The sequence below is a fragment of the Patagioenas fasciata genome, chromosome 3, assembly GCF_037038585.1.
Source record: "Patagioenas fasciata isolate bPatFas1 chromosome 3, bPatFas1.hap1, whole genome shotgun sequence".
NCBI classification, from domain to species: Eukaryota; Metazoa; Chordata; class Aves; order Columbiformes; family Columbidae; genus Patagioenas; species Patagioenas fasciata.
This window is the reverse complement of record NC_092522.1, coordinates 27,761,934-27,783,597: the sequence shown is the minus strand read 5'-3', so window position 1 is coordinate 27,783,597 and position 21,664 is coordinate 27,761,934. Positions and strand designations below refer to the sequence as shown.

The window sequence follows — 21,664 nt, the reverse complement described above, 5'->3', positions numbered from 1 at the left end:
TTTCATCCTTTGAAATGATCATTTCCTAAAAATATAAAAAAGGGATAACAGTTGACAATATTTTTTAGAGGTTACGTATAACACCAAGATGCTAATTCTTGAAGATTTCTAGTCAATTCAACTGGAGTTGCGAGACATTGCAGCTTTGAAATTTTGGCTAAATTGTCTCATGTTGATACATATAGCCACTGGCCACTCTTAGAAAAGATGGGGTTAGCCTTTATGGTGCATAGTTTACTCTTAAATTAGAGTGAAAATAAACTGTACAATTCATTAGGCACTAAATGCACCAAAACCATTACACTCTCATTGTTGCTGAAAGTTATACAGGTAACTATCCTAGTACTGCTGAATTTTATGCCAATATTGTAACTGGTTTTCTGTTGGATCAGGATTAAGTCTATCATGAAAATATCAATTGCTTTATTTTTATTTATATGGTTTTAGGAGGTTGGGGAATCCATGTCATACTGCCTGCTGAAATTGAAATGTAATAGCATTTTTATACTTCAGAACTGGCCACTTCAATTTTAATTTCCACTTAAGGAACATCATCAGGAACAGTGGTCACAGAACGGAAGCTGGCTGTACGTGCCAGTCTTGTTAGCATGCCAGCTTTTAGCCCCCATACTAATATGGAGTGCTGGGCAACACTTCACAGAGGCAGCTAATCATTATTAATTCCTTTAGAATTCATTGCAATAACATCAATCATGGTGAACTCATTCCGTATTAATATGGATGTAATGTGAAAATGAATAATGCACACAAGAGTTTTTATATTCCTATTTTAGAAAAATAGTTATGAACAGTGTATTTCTCTTTCCATCATCAAATCAGAGCTACCGAGAGATTTTCTATCAATTACCTTCATCATCATTCCAGCTGAAATCTTGTCAGAGCAAACATATTTCAAAGGATTATATCCAACTCCATTACAGCATTCTTCGCTCTTTGGAATAAGTTCAGTCTCACAGCATTTTACTGGCACTTGGTCATTCTTTCTAACATGTGTGAGGGACTCACCACTGGAATCTGAGCAGCATATGGTATCTGACATATTCACATATTCCTGCCCACAACAGAACATCCCTGAAACGAACAAACAAATATATCTGAATATAAAATATAAGTAAATAAACAAATAGTTAGGAAAGGAGAAAGCTCAGAATGCAATATGGCTTGGCAGCTGAAATTACACAGATTTAGCTAAAGTGAGTTTAAATTTGAACATGAGTTGACTGAAGTGAGTGTCCTGACTTCTAGACCTACTGAAAACAATGAAGAATCAGAGCAATAAACAGGGATTCTCTGCAATCGATTTATACAACTGCTTAACTTTTATAAGAACCTTTGCTATGAAAAGCCATATCAAGGAACTGTGCACAGCAGGTCAAAGACAGGCTGTTGATGAAAATTTCCTGTAGAATGTAGAAACTGAGAAAGCTTCTCCATGTACTTTCCAGTCAGGTCTCATTCATTCCCCCCCTTACACGAGCAGTCCTTCAACAGTGCACCTTACCATTCCAGAATGCTTCATATTATAGTTTATGTTTTAAAATGGGAGTTCATACTAGATATGTAAAACTGAATGGGTGACTTGACAAATACCCACAGTGAAGCTTCAGTCATCTGATATTCTTTAAAAAGTTACTATCTAAATATAATTTGCATTTCTGTAGTGGAAATGATAAGCTGCCAAAATTCATTCCACAGCCTTTCTTCTAATTTTAATAATTTCATTTTAAAATTAAAAGCTTGCTATAACCACTGTAATTTCCAAATATTCATGTGAAGGATTCTGCAACTGTGAAATACCAGCATTGAACCACTTACCATTTAAAGAAAGGGGTAAATTTTAACTCTGAAACAAATGCTATAAATATCTCTGTAATTGGCGATGAAATAAATGTTATTACTAATTCAACTAGAACCATATCACAAAACAAACAAATGAAGAAACAAACCAAACAGGGCTGTGATACACTCTTAGATCTACAAAGTAATTAGTATTTGACATAATTTCTGTTATATGTCAACATTTTAAACACATGCAAAAGTGGCCACTTTTCTCACTGCCATTTATTGCAGCAAATTTCTCTTACAAAGTCACACATAACGAAAATTACTCTTTAAGGGTATGATCCTGCTAAAGCATTCAGACCATTTCATTCCAACAACTGGGATGACTCAAAAAGGTGATGCTACTTGAATACTTCACCTGTTTTCTGAGCTGGGTCCATTCACAGAAATCAAACTGCGATCACCAGCTCTCCAAGAGATAAATATTTCCTCCTGCTCACACCCTTTTTTCAAATTGTCCTCAGATTCCACCAATTTTAAGTAGAGAATTACTGTAGAAAATGACTCAATTCAACACTAATAAGCAACTCAGACAGCCCCAAGGGACTTTTGACAGGCAAACTAAAATTTTGATAATGAACTGTTTCTCTATGGAAACAAACAAGGCTGTATTCTCTCACTGCGAACCTCATCTTTGTTTAACTGAATTAAATTTTTCAGCCAAGATTTCACTCACATAACAAGAAGTGACTCCCTTTCTAGTTTCTTTGGTAAACCATTACTTCTTTAATTATTATCAACCTTGTTCCAGTGTGATAAATTGCTAATTACTTAATACCCTAATCAGCGTTCATTCTTTGCACAGATAAACTGTGACAGCGCCATTAATTTAAATAGTAATTTCACTTAATGGCCAGAACGGCACACCAGATTTTTATGCAGCATTTTCTGAAGACTGCATCCATCACTGCAATATTCTGACATAAAGATGTCTGACGTGCACTAACTCACTTAGGGAGAGCAGATGTTGCAGAGCAGAGTTTGGTAGTAATTCCCATAGTGCATCACTTCAGCATGAATGAGCTGCAAAGGCAGAGGTAGACAATCTTCTGAAACTGCATTGCATAGCCTCTGACCTTTGCTTAATTTATCACATGTAGCACTTGACTTCTGAACCTTGACACCTTGAATGTACAATTTTAAATATGCTCTAAGAAAAACAAAATAGGACCATGTAATATTGATGGATTGATTTGCCTTCTAAAAATCACTTTATTCAATTGCTTAAAGATCCAGAAATTCATATAATCCCTTGCTGAATTCAGCAAAATATCAAAATACAAAGTATTTGTTTGCAAATCAGCTGGAATGTGTGTGTCATACTTTATACATTTATGTTTCATAGACACATAATGCATCACAGCAAAAAGGAAATCCATGGACTGCAAAAGATATTTCCTGCTAACGGTGATTTCTGTCAACAATTATTTCATGTTCATCCCCAGCAACTGAAAAAATTTACAAACATCGCTGAGTGATGAATTACTAATTTAGTAAAGCTGCAAAACCATTGCTTTCAAAAGGGAAAAATGAGCATTAAAAGGCTTAGCCTTTGGAGCCAGAATAGAGGATCAACAAAATACAGAACCAGTGTACATTGCACACTAGTCCAAAAATCCTTGGCTTACATGTGAGTACTGCAACTCTTACAGATCAGGAACCACAACAGTACAAAGCATCATCTTTCATGAGTCTGGGATGTCAGTATAGGGGCATTGTGCTAGCTTTTTTTTTTTTTTTTTCCTTAAATACAAAATCCAAGAGTGGTTTTAGCTGACATTATTCTTTATAGCCAGAAATAGACAAGTTTGGATAATCCCACCACAGCAGTGAGGCTGAGGGTGTGTGTGCAATGGCATCACTGCCAGCCTTTGCCAGTAGATGTCTCTATGGTCACCCCACTAAATGAGGCCAACAAGGGGTGAAAAATAGAACCTAAGAAAACAGAAATTATTATTAAAAAAAAAAAAAAAGAGTAATGTGAGATAGAAAAAAATATATTTTGTTTTGTTTTGTTTTTTTCAGGACAAACTCTATGAAAAAGGTATAAAATGGCAAACAAAAAGGTTCTACCATCCAAGCCCTTCAACCAACATTCAGTGCAAATGTGGCTCTAGATTCTGCAGAAACATGCTGCGTTCAAGCTGGTCATGAGACAATAAGGCTGTGCACAAGGCTTTCACTTGTATCAATGCTGTTTTTCTTGTAGGATTTTTTTCAAGGAACTAAAACTACCAAAAGGCTTAAATTGTCATTATATTTTTAATCATAACATTCACTGCCAACTACAAAACAGAGCTTCAGAAGCATTTCAGCTTTTGCATAAAGCCACCTCTGTTGCCTTTTCCCCTTCTAGACAATGAGATAAGCTTTCCAATTATGATATTGTTGCAAAATTCTACTTATCCATTTGCCAATGATAAGTAAATTATGATTTTATATGAGAGTATTATTTCCATTAGAATCATTACAACAATAGGGATGGAGAGCAAGTAGATTTTTGTGCCTGGCTTGTGTATTTTCATGATGTATTTAGCAAGGCCGAATTACTCTGAGAAATTAAGCAAAAGCCAATTGAGCATGATATATATGATATGATTAAAACCCACGATCTATTCTATGCTTAATGCAAAAGAATACGATATCTTTTCATCTATGGCACTAATTCATCTTTCAAACCTGTATTTGTGTTCAGCTGTATGCTGGCTCACAGTATAAAGTCCTCACAGAAACCTGTGAACAATGAAAAAGCCACTGTTTTCTTTTTTAATAGCCAAAAAAATGTCATTCTGACCCATTCTCAAGAAAAATGGTATAAATGATAGAGCCCTTTAGGCTAAACACATTTTAAAGAGAGGGGTATAAAGGGTTTTTAAATATATATATATATTTAAGGAAAAAAAAAAAAAACCTGTTAAGAATACATATATACTGAAATGAAGAACATAACTTTCATCCCAAGATACCTGCATTACACTCCTACACAACTCATCTGCCCAGAGAGAGCAGTAAAAACATAAACGCTACCCCAGCAGTTCTGTTCCAACAGCATCTGTTAATTCACTCCATTTATAAAATACATATTGACAAAGACAACTGAACTGGGACCAGGGAGATTTGATTTGGTGTGAGAAAGTCAATTCAATGTGATTTTGTTAAAGGGCTCCTGCAGGCAAATAAAAGAGTTTAAGTAATAAAGTACATAAAGAGATGTTTTACGAGCCAGCCCCGTCTTGCGGCAGCCGCACAACGTGCGGCGATGCAAGAGGGCCTTGTTCAGAGCCGATAGCGTGAGCCCTGCATAGACACTGACACTGTAGGTCAGGCACAATTAGGGATCATGGTGAGGGGGAGCTAAAATCACACAAGCGGTGCTGTGAACAGCGTATACATGGTGAGTCATCACTGGAAGAGTAGGATGGTGTGGAAACCGCAGGAAGCCTTGCAATGGCTCTTCTGCCGAGCCCTTCCTGTCAGCGAAGAACTGGGGTATTTCTCATACCACAGTGGCTGAAGCATCTGGTGAACGCAAACAATGAGCTGAGGAAAAAAACCTCATTTTTTGGGAAAGAAGTAGTGCAACCTTCAGATGTGGATTTTTAGTAATGTATTAATATCTTCAGTTGTACAACCGGAGGCTCAAACTGGCAGGCATATTGTGAAAGCGCTGCATTCCTTGTCTTTGTACACCAAGTAGAGTTGCGTACTAAACCATCATTATTTCTGTGTTTTGAAATTGGGCACCCCTTTGAGACCGCAGTTGTTTTTGAAGTCTTTTGTCAGGCAGAGAAAGCCTAAGGCTGGTGGTATATAACTGTCTAATAACTGTGGAAAGAAAAGGCGTGAAAATACCTGAACAGGGTTTGTAGAAATATAATACCTCCAATCTCTGTCACCAGCTAGTCACAGTGTGTTTCCCGAGGAAGCAGGTTTTGGATTGTACCTCTGAGAGATGGAGTAACTTCCTATGCTGTGCAAGAGACTAAAGGGACACACAGATGAACAAGTGACTAGAGCTAGGCATTAAGTATTATTAATGTTAAATTGCGGCAGGTTTACCTAGCTGCAAAAGTGAGGGACATAGACAGCCAAGCAGATAATGACATCATCTTCAGTTTCTATGTGAGTAACCACACATCTCCATGGCAAATGAACAATCCCTGCACTGCAATGCATGGCAGCGCAAAGTGGACAAGTCTAACCTCTGCTCTACTCATTAAGAGGGGACTGATTCTATTTCCTGACTGGCATAATGAAAGATTATACACTCCTTTTGAAACTTCTGAAGTGTTTTCAGACCCTGCAGCTTTTGAACAAAGGCAAAGACTCATCAAAAGCTCACCATTTTGCAGTCTATCAGAACAGATGACTGAAGTGCAACACCATTTTAATAAACTGGCAAACACACCTTAAGACTGAGTGTGTCACTGCTGAATGGTTAGTGTTACAAGAGAATTAGAAAGATGAAGATCCTTTTTTTTTGGAAAACTACTCACCTGTGAGAGGTCTGTGCACGGTCCCTTCTTCTTCATCACCACAACAGATCAAATCCGTGCTTACCACTTCTCCACCACAGCATTGTTGATTGAAACTGTCGTGGAGGGATCCACCACAGCAGATTTGATCTCCTGATGTGGAGTAGGGCATGCCCTGACAGCAAGAGTCACCAATTCCAACCGAAACTCTGTTTTGCTCTTTGTTAGGGCAACATACCTCTCCTGTCAATTTAAGAATACAATTAAAGATTTTATGCATTTCTAGCTCTTGAAATCCCTGAGAGGCCTTTCATCTGATAGCAACAAGTCTGGGTTCACACACTGCTAGCTTCATGTATAAAATGTTCCATGTGAAATCATGGAATCACTCAGTACTTTAGAATGCTAAAGTATTATATTGATTTGTAATAGTAATTACAGAAACATGCATTCATGAATTCAGGGCCAAGACTCTGTAAGATATCAAACTGCAAGCATGCCAAAGACAAACTGAGAAGAGCAACAAAAATAATTCCTGTAAATATAATAATTATAAAGTAGAAAATATTTAGGTAGAGGCAGGTACACAGTAAAGAGAATTAATTCCCTCTATGATTAACTGAATATCCAGCCTACTTGTTCTCAGCAAAAAATTTCCATAATAATTTCAAACTTGTTTTGAAGGACTAATTCACATTGCTTGAAGAGTTTTTCAGTGTCTCTCAAAGAACTTCAGAACTCAACTCACTTTAAAAATTAAGTACCACTGTCACAATCACATCAGTGGGCTTGGCTGCTACTTAAGCAAAAGCATCTGCTTTTGCAGGAAAAGGCTTTACGATAACACTGCCAATGAGACTGACACTGTAATGGCATGATGGGCTGGGATAAACTGTGCTATGAATGGAATAGACACTGCTATAAAAAATACAAAAAATATGGTAAATGGCAATAATTTTCATTCATTAGTGTCTGCACTTGACCTGATCCAGTGTTCCTAAAGTTCTATTTTTGTATTATCTTTTGGCACTGCAATGTTTTCTGTGGCTCAAATATCATTTGGAAGGTGCAGGGCTTTTTTCTGCTATTGAAGACAGGTAATATAGGTGAATAAATTATTTGGATTCCTGATTGTTAATAAAAGAAATGTGGTTTGATTTTTAAAATTCATTTTTCTCATGGAAAGTAATATCTCAAGTCCTTTACTTCTGAAAGGTTGGGAATTACAGACAAGGATCCCTAAACCCAATGCAGCTTTTGTCAGAAATAAATATGTGATGCAATTGTAATAGGTGAGGGAGAACACCTTCCTTCCCCCCCAGATTACCCACCAAAGAGGTGCCTGGGTGGTAGTAGCATTATTTATCTTACTCTGCTTTAAGAATCTCTCCTCCCATCTTAGCTCTGGGATGGATGTTTGCACTTCTTCATGCACTACTGTTAAAGAAACTGAGATTCCTGCCTTCCTCATTTGTAATCTTCATGCCTTCAGCCCAGTGTGCTTCAGTACATCTAGAGCTATCAAGCTGGCCAAACAACATCTGGGAAATATGTATGCTTAGAGAGTTTCCTGTATAAATAACTTTATCAAATAAAGTCAACAATAAACAAAAAAAGATGAGAACAAATTTTTAGAGTATAATAGATATAATCTGTTTAGATACTTCATCATATTTTCCTGCATTCCTCAGAATCTAATTTAGTTGTCACACAGAGTAAGTATTAAAACACAGAATGTAGCTTACATCTACTGGAAATAAAACTGTTTTTCTTTTTTTTAAAGAACTATTAGACATAAGACACAAAGGATCAGTAACCTTCTCATTAACCTCTCAAAATGGGATCCATTCCAAGCTAGGCTTGAAAACATTCTCTCTCTGAAAACTACCATACAGTCTTACCAGTTAATTGTTATCCTTATCAAAAAATGACCCACATTAACATTTAGCTTGAGGTTATTAGCATATTTATAAAAATAAAAAAGAAAAGAGTGACCAACATTGTTCATGTTGCTGCCCTTTAGAGTGCGGAAAAAGAGAATGCAGCAAGTATACTTAGAAAAAAAAAATCATACTCAAACAGTCACTGTTTCATGCTTGTGGACTGCTGACTGAACATGAACTTCTTTCAGACATAAGACATTATGTTTCACTGTACTTTTCCTTCTTGATGTAAACAACATTAAGCTAGTTAACACAGACCACTGGATGGGGACAGAGGTCACAGTATAATCTCTCCATTTCAGTACGCTGAGATTAATGAGGACAGCAAAATACTCTTCTCTGGTTCTTCCATGTGATAGCATTTTTCTGATGACATCATGGAAGGCATTCTAATATTGTGATATATTAATTACTTTTCAAAGGCTCAGAACTTGAGATGTGCTGAATGTGTTGGCAAAAATTCAAGCATTTCTGAGCCTAGGGAATGTGTGCCAGCTCATGAGTAATGGAAGCATTTTAGCTCCTGACCCGACAATTGCCCACAAAGAGATATATGCTCTGAACACTGCCCCCTGAAAGGGCTCTCCTCGCCCTTTTCTTCCCTTCTCCCTGTTAAAACCCCACGAGCAAACTGGAAAACCAAACTCTGGACAACAGCACAAAAGCACAGCTTTGGCAAACTTCCACAGTAGTTCTGAGAATAAGGGTACAATCAGCCTTAAGAAAAGCTTCAATTTTCATCAAAGATAACACATGGGGGATGTGTAGTTTGATCTGTACCATCGGTAAAAGCAAAGAATAGACAATACAGAAACAAGTAGAAGTGACACAATCCATAATACCAACTCCAAATGCTAACAAATGTTCCACAAAAGAAATGGCTGGGGAAAATCACACGGGGTCAAGTCAAACAAAGAACTAAGCCGCACCACTAGATTGCCTGATGGTGTTCCTATTAAGGAGAACTGCCCTCCCCATTATGCAGCACTTACTGCAATTAAGTATAGTTCAGCATAAATTAGTTCTCTGGGAAATGACCCAATCATCAGGTTTCATCAATTAAGCCTTTCTTGTATAAACAGAGTGTACTGTGTAGAGAAGACAAAGTCAGTGCAATTTTCTTCGCTTATCCCACTGAACACAAGTCTCGAAGACATCTAGAAATCTTGATAAATCCCACATTTATTGCTATGTTTTCATTCTCCTTGGTGTAACAGATATATCAACTTTGTTGTTGTGTTTCATTCAAGCACTTGAAAGGAGTTGTCTCTTACCTACTAATACCCTAGTGTAATAACCACCACAGCACTGATGTTTCGGTTGCACAGCATGTATCTGACCACCACAGCAAACCCCTGGTGAATTAAGAATAAATGGAATGTACTTGTCCTCGCAGCACTGGAAGCCAGGTTTATTGTCGTGAAGAATCCCATTACAACATATCTAGAAGTAGTTAAAAAAAAAAAAAATCAGTAAGGCAATATCTATTAAATAGAACATAATGTGTTCTCTGGCAAAATAACATATATGAAAATGTGTACAACACATCCTACTACAGACACTAATATGACTGCAGTCTAATAAAATGTAACTTGGCTAAAATCCTGTGCCCTCCAGCATTATCAGACTTCAATAAACTATTGTGTCTCTGTCAGAATGCTGATGTTTTGTGGCTTTCACCCATATTTCACCTTAATAAAATAGTCAATTAATATGAATCGTCTTCATATGGTGAAGACTGTTTGAGTCTTTCAGTGTGGAATAGATTGCAATATGTAGCCATAATCCACCATCACCTTTTCTTTTCTCCCCATTTATTTATTTATTTACTTGTTTGTTTGTTTATGATGAAGCATGTCACCTGAAACCCTTACAACTTAAAAAAACATATCTCCCAATAGGAACTCTTGGGTTTTCTTTCACATAAAAATAAATGGTATTTTCTTCTTACAGCACATGATCACTTATTTATCACCACAGTTCTTCAGACAACATGATCTCAAGAGAATTGCATTTATATAAGGATTTTTTTTTTCAAAACAAAATTTACATGGAAATGAATTTTGAACAGGCCTTTTAACTGTGGACTTCTTTCTAGGTTCTGTCAAGAAAATTATATGCTTGAACAATCAAATAATTGTTTGTACACTTACTCCTGTGTTGATGGAGTGGCATACTGCGTATACAGCAAAACATATAGAACAGTCAGTAGAATCTTTATAAAAATTGGAACCTTAGAACCTACAGTCAGTGCAATTTGTATGAGCCAGAAGGATGCCTTTTACACAGAAACAGCAAATGCGGCTGGGCAGTGCAGCACAGATGCTAGAGCAGAGTTGCTCCTTTCTTTTCTTTTGACAAGGAGCACTTCCACCCCTTACTTTAGCCATGCCCTAAATCAGGTTATCTTAGCAGCAAATAAAATATTCCTTCGGAAGAACCTTTTGTTCACCTAGGAACTTTCATAACAAAAAACTTTAAAAAATGTATATTACTAGGCACAGGACATCTAATTTTTATTATATTTATAGTATTAACATAAATAAATATACATATATATATATATAAGAAAAAATATTATTACTTTTCTAAAGTCATAAACAATTTTTTACCGACTTCTACTTGAATACATGATGCTGTGTTTTGTTCAGTTTTGAATGGCCTTTATTCAATCATCCTCGGGAGAATTAGGTTAGGTTTTGAAGTTACAATTTACAATATATAAACAAGGCATAACCCAAAATTAACATGAGGTAGAGTAGAAGGTGTTCTTGTTTTCTCACTATATTTTCAGGTTTTATAACCTTATATGCTTCCAATTGTCACACAGTTTTCTGTTTTTCCAGCACACTTTCTCATTCAGCTTCTGTTTTAGACTGCAAAAGCAGCTGAATTTTGTCATTTTCTGTTGAGGAACTTTGAATCTTTGTAGGTCCTATTATATTATTTTGCTGTCCACCTTGTCACTGGTAATACAATCCAATCTATGAATTTAATTAACCTATTGTTCCTCCTTCCAGATCATTAGTTAAGATGTCAAATAAAACTCTGCTTTACACCTCTTCTCTGCTTCCCATCTTTTGGATATTTTTTTTGGCTGGCATGCACTCCAGGCTGAGTTTTTCTTCATTTACAGTTGGCTCCAGAGTAACATAGAAGATTACCTGGCCTCTCTGTATTTCCAAGTCACTTAAAAGCATTCTTAAAAACATCAAGTTAAGTACTATCACACCACTGTCCTCAGAGTAGATCGCATTTATCAACAATTCTTTTCACTTGTAAAGAATGGCCTCTGTCCTGTCCTTTTCACTGCATCCTGAGCTTGAGACACCAGAACCAGTAAATGTTGTATGTGCCTGCACAAAAGGAGGCCAGAAATATGTTCCTCACACATTCTTGGTCTCAATCTGTGTTCCCCTTGGGATTGTGTCTCCCTCTGTGATCCTGTACCGTTTCCTTCTTTTCAGTGATGCATACCACTCAAATTTCACCTGAACACGGTCCTTCTATCTTTCAGATAAAGAAACTTACACATCTTTGGCATTATCAGGCTCAAATGCCTGAGTGGCCATTTTACTTCCCATATGATGTTTCCAGTTGTAAGAAAGGCCCTTTCTCTTGTGAATCCTCAGTCGAAATACCTGCTCTACATCTTCCACACAGACACTGGGAGGGCCATTTTAGTACTAACTCTAAAGCATTCTGGTTGGAATGTTATTTGTAAGATTGCATTATTACTGGTGTCTCTCCTTTTCCTCCTTAATTCCCTCAAAAAATCCCCAGGTATGTTACAATAGTTCTAGCCCGAGCTTTCCTTTATTAATAATTATTTAAGATCCTCAGTATTTCTCAATACCCTATAGACAGCTTCCAAAAAGGGGTCCAGTCAGCTCTAAATTACATTCAGTCTCTCATGGGGCATTACCCATTGATACAGTTGATGCTATTGTTATGTAGCTCCATAACATCCTCTGCAGTCAGCTGTAAATTGTTAAATAACACTTTTTTGGCAGTCCTCTAAAGATAGTTAGTTTCTATTTGCATTGATATTCAGCCCAGGATTCTGCATTATCAATCCATAAAATAAAATGCATTCAAGTAATGCTAAAATTCTGTCATTGACAAAGAAGAAAAGCAGATGGATTGAAAGTTATAGTGGCAAAAGGTTATTATTATCTTATCCTCTTAGATCTAAAAGTGACAGATTGTGTTACTACGTACATGAAAGCAGAAGCCTCGTAGCAATCAGATACAGGGACACCAACATTTTAGGCAGGTCGGAGATCTCACCCTCATACAGAGGGTTGAACGCTTGACATATGCTTGCTAACCAGGAGATCTTTACTGTCTATGGACATGATACAAGATGTTCACTCTTAGCTATCATGAGAGTCTTTAAAATATTGGTAGACTGACTTACATACAAATCAGTCCTGTAGTTATTCTCCCATCCAAGCCTAGTGAGGGACTGTTACCCAGGAGCAGAGGGACTGGGAAGGTCTGGGCATAGAGAAAGGATTTTTACGCTGTCTGAGAAAGGCCCAGTCAGCCATGACACTAGTGCAAAGCAACTAGATGTCAAATCTGGCAGGCAGGATTACACAATATTTCAGCAATTTTTAAGAAGACTTCAAACTTATCTATGCAACTCTCTTTTAATTAAAATTGTGTCATCCCTGATCCCTCTGCTTGCTGAATACTTCACAGAAGGATATTACCTGGCCTTGTGGACACATGCCAGTTAATGTAGGACTGATTTATCCAAATAAACAGATGTGCTAGGCAGCCATGTTTATCATTCTTGTCAAATGCTTGCTGCCAGAGCCACTTTGTGAAATAGCAATTCACAAAACACTCTAAGGAATTCCTATTAGCTACAGGAGTTCATTAAAAAATTTCTGCCAGTGGAACAAACACCAGAGTAATGATTGACCCATCATGTTCTCATGTGAGAAGGACTATTTTAAATTAGCAAGACTCATTCTTTTTTACTTAAATTATCTCTGAATCTATATAGACACACTTTTTTGCTAAGTGCACTTAGCCATTCATTTTCTCAGCCTGCTGTTCTCTTTTGGTAACTGGTACAGCCTTAGATCTAAAATCCATGAGCAGAAATTACTGTTATTCTATTACAAATCACTATATATTATCTTACTAAAGTGAGTTTCATTTCCTGTCTTTCAGGTGTGTTAGAACACACACTATACATGAAGTCTTACCTTTTTAAAGGTTCTGTAAGCCTGAAAGAGCTTGAAAAGAACTTGCACAGTATTGCTAGCATTAATAGTAAATCTTACATAAATATTGATGGAATGTCCTTCACCAGTGTCGAGATGTGCTAGTTTTCACTTCTGAAAATCGTGCTTTTGAGGCTAGATATCAAGCCACCAATTCCCTCCACCTGTCCTCAAGCAAAAGAGTCCTGCTGCTGTTTTTAACAAATGACACATTAATTATAGCGAGTAAAGGGGCAAGCCTGCACTTCCTAGTAATGACAGAGTTATATTTGATCAGTTCATTAACTGCAGATTTATGCAGCTTGTTGCTACTGAAAATAAAAAGTGTTGAAGATGTTTGAACACCTTCAGTCAGTAACCTTTTAACCATTGATGTTCATACTCTCGATCCATTGTGTATGGAAATTATTAGCCTTTTTGCCATTGTTTTAATTTCATTTTTACTGTACCTGTCATATTATTTTCAGTGTTCACCTCAGGATGCCAGTAACAACAGGACGCTTCAATAGCTACACGGATAACACAGGAATGACTTCCCATCAGTACTGAGATCATGCTCCCTGATGGGTGGAGCAAGGGCACATTCCCTTGTTAATTGAAGTACATCTCTGCAGATCTCATGCTATGTGCTCTGTAAGCTGATGTCTATTTTGAGATTCCAAACCTGTATAGAGTTATAGATCACACCTTACTGAAAATACAGCTATAAAAATACTATCAATTTTGGCAGCTTGGGAACATCCAAGCAGCACAGGTCTGTTACTGCAAAAGGTACACAGGACATAGGGACCCTCCCAGCAGCTGACAAAATTTATCATGAGAGTGTATTCTCAGCTTTTTTGCAAAACTACACACAAAAACCCCACCCCTTCTAAATTCTTTCTGAACTCAAGGATTATAAGTCCATCCAAGTCTGATTACAAACACCAGGGTAAGCTTACCAGGCACAGCACTGTGTTAGCTATAGTTAAAATAACAAAGATTTCTAACACTGAAGCAGAAAACCAGACTAACAACTAGAAACAAGAAGTAGGGATCTGATGCAAAGATTATTTCAGATAGCAGGAACCTTTTTTTGGTTGTCATTAGGCTGAATATGAAGCCCATATGAGCCCATGAATGTGCATGTACACATGTCCCTTGTAGTTAAAAGGTCATTTGTTCTTTTAGAGATTCCAAACCCAGCTCTGAGCAAGTTGGTTTATTTACACAGCACAGTGCTATGCAGAGATAATAACCTGGAGCCCACAGGCAGCACACATACACCGGTGCAACCCCACAACCAAGCTATTTAGCAGTGCCTTTCTGATCTAACTGTGCTACCCAGCTGGACCCAATCCAGCCAATGTTAGTAGAAGGGTCTCTGCATCCTGCCCTGCTGTGCAGTCAAAACACACTCTTGTATTCCTCTTACTGAAACCCTTTGTTTTCTGTGGATGGAGGGGATTATATACTGGTGATCTCTTATATAGATGAGAAATTATAACAAATCTCTCGTTTTCTACAGTGCCTTGCAATAGCAAGCTGATGATGCCAAAGATAACCCATAAGGAAATATAAATAAATAAACCAAGACATATCTCCAAATTATTTTTGTATGAAAGGCCTGGTTTTCCTCTCACTTTATACTCCTGAATTCAAGGAAATTTTAAGAGGGACATTAGAACCATTATGTCTTGTACACAGGGTGCAATAAATGACCTGAGCAAAAGTGAGAACTCTACAACTTATTTGTCTATTGGAACTATGTAGATAAAATCTCTCTGCTTTTGCTGAACAGTCTGTCATCAAATGAACAAAAAAAAAAAATGCTTATTGTTCTGGATCTGAACATTACTTAAGCTGCTCAGCATTTAATTCTCAGTGGCACCTCTTCCTGTGTGGCTGGTACCATTAATGCATGGTGAAGAGCAGCTGGCATTGTCATAAGAGGCTTTCCTTTCAGAAAGAGGATACGCTGGACAGTGTTGCTTTTCTTCAACTGTTGAATCTAAAGGGCACATACTAGCACAAATGCTTCCACAATAACTAGCACATATTGACGTAAATGTGTGACAGTGGGCTGCCATGTAAGGTTTTATGCTGTCCCTGCCACAGACATTGGCTGAAGAGGAGGAACATGGATGTGCCAGGATGTCTGTAGATATCTCCTACAGATATTTTGGGTGACTGGTGCTGGTAAACATAGCAAACCAGACAAAACATTGAAAGGTAAATTTTAACCAATTCACCCACAAAAATTACTGCTGTGTCATTTTATGTACGAGTGCTTCCGTTTCCTGTGGACCTTTCAGTCATTTATTATCTGTCCATTACTTAACTAAATAGTACCCACTCCTAACCACAATCTCCGAGAATATGGAGACTATTATAGCAAAATAACACAAAATTAATCAGAAAAAATTAGAAAGTCAGGAAGCCATAAAAATAAATGGACACTCTCCAAGGTCAAAGTTACCATAGATGCATGAAGGCTGAAAAAATAAAAATGGAGAAGAAAACTTTCAAAATTAATATAATACATATTTAACTCACACATATGCTAAGATTTATTAAAAACTCTACCATGCTAAAAAACTTAAATAACTAAATTTACCTTTTAGAATAAGGGACTACCCATAATTCACTCACAAGATTTCAGAAATATGTATGTTTAATACAGCATTGCTTTCAAGGAAACTCAAAAGCTAAAGCTGTGTTGGCTGGAATAATTTATATTTTGACTTGAACACCTCAAATAACTCACTTCCTTAATTACTGTCTTGTCTGACAGGGAATCTTGTGTACACATATTGTTTGCTTTAGTCATGGAACATGTGATGATGCCTTTGACAAATAGGGACACTATTTCATTACATTAAATCTTACTTTCAAACTAAGAGTTTTCTACCTCATTTGTCAATAAAAACCATTACAGACTCCCACTACGCTATTGATCCTACTGCTAAACAGGAACTCATATGAAGATTAACCTGAAAATAGCCATAATTTTAAAATACATCTGAGAAATCACAATGGATCCCCGTCAGAGCTGCTCATCATTGTCATGTAACAGCCACCCACTTGTAGCTGAATCTAAACAGATTGTCTGTACTGGAGAATCTCATCATTAAGCATGTAGCCAAGGAAGAATTTGAGTTGAGGTAAAAAAAAAGCAAGTCATGTTAATAACCAATATTTGCCATGAAGACTTTGAGGAATGATTTCTCACACAGAGAGAAGCTTTATAGCTTTACTAGCTTTTTTGAAATTCTACATACACCCAGAAAATTTTCTATAGCCTTTAAGTAGCCCAATGAGAACACTTTATGCCAAAGGAGTCATGTGAATCTCCATCATGTGCTCCACAGATACTTGAATAGTTGAGCAGACAAAGAATCTCCTCTAGTAGTTTACAGTGTGTGATCTATGGCACGAACTGAGTAAAACTGATTGCTCCAAGTGGGATGGAAAAATGCATAGAGACATGTAGATATGCCCACCATGTAATTTGTCACAATCAAGTTCGATCTGTGGATTCAAGAGGCTGGTACTGAGATTCCTCACACTTCCATTACATCTAGCTTCTGAGATTTACTTCAGATCAGATACAGCCTGATTCCTTGGGATGAACATCTGCACTATGTATGTGGAGCAAAGCTTTCTGAAGGGGAGAAACTTCAGGTAAGTGCTTGTGAAGTAGAGATGGTCCACAGACTGAGTGGGAGCCTGAAATCCCCACCCAGAGCTGAAGCATATTTGAAAGGTTTTTGAAACACAGGTTCTGGCTTAGCTTCCTGTGCAAGGGAAGTTTAGTTCGCATGTATTGAAGCTGCTTCTACCCTGAAGCAGCATGCAGCAGATGAAAACAATCTCAGGATTCACTTCAGAACTGCACCAAACCAAAGCGTTAATGTAAGAAACATCCATAAATGCTAACTAGTTCGTTTCTTCTGAAAGGAGAAATTAAGTCAACAATCACAGACTTAAGACAACAGAATCACTTGTCATCAGCTGACTCATATGCATTGGTGGAGATTTTTGCAGAGATATCCCTGTACTGAGCTTCAAGTTTTAAAAGTTTCAAGACATGTATCAGAGCCTTGATTTTAAAATATAACAAGAAGCAGAATCCTCCACTTCCCTTCCTCTGATACCTGAAGAGGTTTGGTTTACACACTTATTCTTAAAAGTATAAATTTTTATTGCATTGCTAGCTTAAGAACACATGCATACCTTCAACTCTGGATGATAACACACTTCTCCACAGATATTTTCATGCTTTTTACATTCTAATGAGATGCACATTCTATTACTTTTGCTGCTCTTTGGAGTCTTTGATCGGCTACACCTCTGCCATGCTTTACGTAAAAGTTCATATCCCAGGATAATGCCGTTTGGTTGTCCTGGTGATGCCCAGTTGATCTGAAGAGATCTACAATAAGAAGAAAAGTAACATTTGTTAAATTACTGATATAATTTATGTTTCTATGGATACTTACATTAAAAGATTAGCATGTAATAGTTCCATTTTACACTAGTTCACTTCCAGTGAAATATTTTGAAGTGTCCCAAGTGTTCCTCTGGATGGTGAATTTCACAGCTGCTTTAATAACTGAAAGGTGTAAAAGTTCGGAAAAAAAGTGTCAATATGTGCTAATAATCTGGAAAAATAAATGACACAAGCAATCAAAGTCCTTAAAAGTTGCTATTTAAAAGAAATCTCATTCACACTTCTGGAAACTTGTGTGCTAAAAAGTTTCTAGCATTTTAATATCTTTATTTCAGTGGTAGGAGAAAGGATTCAGGATGCCTTCCTGATGCTCTATCAAAGGTGTACATGAACTACTGTCCGGGCTGGTGTGACCAGTCCATTCTCAGATAAGAACCTGGTAGAGGACAGGCAGTTGGGGGGCAAGAGACCACCTCCTGCTCTCTGAGCTGTCATCAGTGCAGCTCACTTACAGTGTGCTCAGTCACCATTTAGAACAGATTTGAATACTTCTTGCCTTTTATCTATTTTCAAAAACATTTAAAAAAAAAAGTTGCTTTGACTGTATTCTTCAGCACAGAATTAAAAGAACGAACTCATCACAGTATCAGTAAGCACATTGACATTGACATAAAAGTAGAAGTAAGAAATGGAAGTGTTTATCACAATTAAGACTCAAGATTTCTGACTTTGAGCACAAAAGCATGACTACAACAGTCTGCATAAGACTGTCTCCAAAACAAAATCCTGTTGATTTTGGATTTGATATCAGACCATAATCAGTTTATGGAAAAAAGTATCTTAAAGGAAAAATAATGTTAAACTGTAGCATGCCTGTCACTACTAATAAGGTGCAGATAGTGGCTCCAAAATCTCACTTAATATTACAATTAACAAAATAAGTCAGAGAGGATATTTGAAAAAGAAATTTGCTCTATCTTTTATAATGTACACATTTTACATTGGTATTTCAAATGAAAACATAATTTCTTGCATAATCACTGTGGAATGTTGCATAAGACACAAATTTCTTTCACTATGACTCCCTTCGGGTAGAGAGACAGAGATCCCACTGCTACATGTAGATCAATAGGAGGACTGGCAACATTGCATAATATAGGCTCCAAGTACTGCTTTTTAATCTCCATGTCCCAATTACACAGCCACTGTCAGAATGCCAGTGACATCAGAAATTAGCATTAATTTAAACTGAAGATGTTACAGTGAAACAGCAGCTGCTGAGATAAACTTTGCCATCTTAGCAGAATAAAAATAACTGAACTATTATTTCACTTCCTCAAGGTATAAACAGAGGAATACACATAGCAATAAGCCTTTGCAGAACAGGAATTAATGTCACCTATGAATAGGTGACTTGTAGTGTCACCATTATAATTCCAAGGTCTTTATCTGAACCATAGATTTAATTCCATATTCCGTACATGGCTATTTTGTATTCAATGCATATTCTACCACATGCACACAAACACGCACACACGTCTAGCTTTAAAGAGTGTTAGAAGAGCTAACTTAAAAACTTAGAAGCAGGAAAATATGTTGTATAAACTTAAGAAAAAGAAAGATAAAAAGAAAAGGAAAAGAAGGGTAGTACTTCAACCTTTATAAATGCCATTATAACTCTCTTCTGGTCTTTGCACAGTATAGATCATAGGAGCAAAGAAAACATTCCCAGCCATATTTTTGAATTATTTGCTTTCTACATGTTTAATTCAGAACTTCAGGTGTGTATTTTCAAAGTATGGTCGCAGGTTTTTCAGTTTTGCAAGTCATATTTCTCTCTAAAATAATTTCAAATTAAGCCTAGAATTGATGCAATGATTTGAACGTTTGTCTTTTTTTGCAGAGCTCAGCATGTATTTGTGTTAGTCGCATCACATACAAGTGTTAAATTTTAAAAAATTACATCAAATCTAAGATTAAAAGACTTCACTTTAGGAGCTGGAATTAAAAAAAAAAAAAACAAACCACAGAAAGATCACAAGATTCGCCTGACATTCTTAAGACAGGGAACACTGCTATTATTAATGACCACTGGATAAAATACTTTCCTCATCAGGAGATCACACATACTGAGCAACTGCTTCAACATTATTGCACAAGAGTTAACTACCTGCTATATCACAGACTGCAGTCCTAACATAATTAGAGAGGCAAGATGCTACAGTACGGAAACTCCGATAAATAGAATCATGCATCTGTTGTCGCTACGAACTTCTTAGAAAAAATATTTCTATGCCTTGTTTTTCCCATTATTAGAGTGATCAGATTTCCTCCATGGAAACACTATCTAGTGCTAAAGTGCTAAAGAACTAAGCATCTGTGAGAAACCTTTATGTTTTGCCTGTCCTCTAGCTATTTCTGATCATCTTGCCATAGGTTGGCTGGACATGTCTCCACAACAATCTTCCCCAGCATTTCATGTTTATTCACACAGTTAGGAATCTCTTACTTTATTTGTACTTTCCACTCATTTTCCCACTATGAAAAATCAGACTTACTGGTCTTTAGTTCCCCTGAACCACAATGCCTCATCTTCCATTCCTCCAGTACCAAGACCAATCTAAAGGATATTTTACACAGCACAGTAGTTTCACACTTTCATATTTGAGCTCTTTTAGAACTCCTACGAAAATACCATCATCCCAACAATTTATCACTAAGTGTTTTACCAGTTTGTTCTAAAATCTTTCTTACTAACATGTTAATTAATCCAGCTCATTCACCCACAAACAGCATCTGAAATGGAAACCTTGCGAAGCTCCATGACACTGAAGGTCAAACAAAATAACTGACCTAGATTTTCTCCCATGGTCTCATCTTCTCTGAGCTTTGCATTAAAACCTGACCACTGTTTCTGGTTCCTCCAACGTGCATAATGGGCTCTCTCTTTCTTCATGAAGCTCTGAAGGATTTTCTCTAGTTTATGCCACATGGTGTTTTCTGAGCCATCAACATTTTAATTAAGCCCTGAACAGAACTTCTGGCAGGGTTCATCTGCATTGTGCCTCAGTATTTGGAAAGGAACAAAGCTGCTATTAAGTATTATTATTAAGAGAAAATTAAGCATGCTGTATTACAAAGAACACAAGAAAGAAAATAAGTATTTTAAAGAGAAATTAAATTTAATCCACTACACAATCTTTAAGTTGGCATCCATGTGCATGCGGTACTCAGAGAACTTTCTAATCTGTGCAATAAAACACATTATTTCTCCACAGAGACAAACTCTTAGGTCTTAACTTAAAAAAAACCAAACCAAACCAAAACCAACCAACCAACCAACCAACCAACAAAAACAAAAACAAAAACTAAAAACAAACAAACAAACCAACCCATTGTTTATATTAATAGGATCTGTTTCTACCTAATGATGGTCGAAGCCACTCCCCTTCAAAAACATCCCCAAACCCGGATGAGAAACATAACACACCAGAATCAGACTTCAGAATCAGGTCCTATACTGTTTTCTACTTGAAGTTTGGCATTATAAAATAATCTTTCTATGACTGCGACCTTTTGTGCCAAGTTTCAGCCTGAAGCTGAGTTATTAACTGTAAGGGGTAGAAAAGTAAGGTATTTGTAATGGTTCCAATGGTATAACCTTCATTAGAACAGTGTGAATGGAGCTGCTCTCAGAAAGACTTCTAAGAA

At 36.9% G+C, this 21,664-nt stretch overlaps 1 protein-coding gene across 2 annotated transcripts in view; it reads right to left on the bottom strand.

Annotated features, from left to right (window-relative positions):
* USH2A (usherin) overlaps positions 1-21,664 on the bottom strand; it is a 386,355-nt gene that overhangs the window by 82,915 nt on the left and 281,776 nt on the right. For both annotated transcript variants that reach the window (XM_071805984.1, XM_071805985.1), the window contains exons 48-51: positions 17,737-17,935; positions 9,556-9,724; positions 6,360-6,581; positions 869-1,092 (exon numbers count right to left, since the gene is read on the bottom strand). In XM_071805984.1, coding sequence (XP_071662085.1) covers positions 869-1,092; positions 6,360-6,581; positions 9,556-9,724; positions 17,737-17,935 — 814 coding nt within the window. The remainder of the gene's footprint in view (positions 1-868; positions 1,093-6,359; positions 6,582-9,555; positions 9,725-17,736; positions 17,936-21,664) is intronic.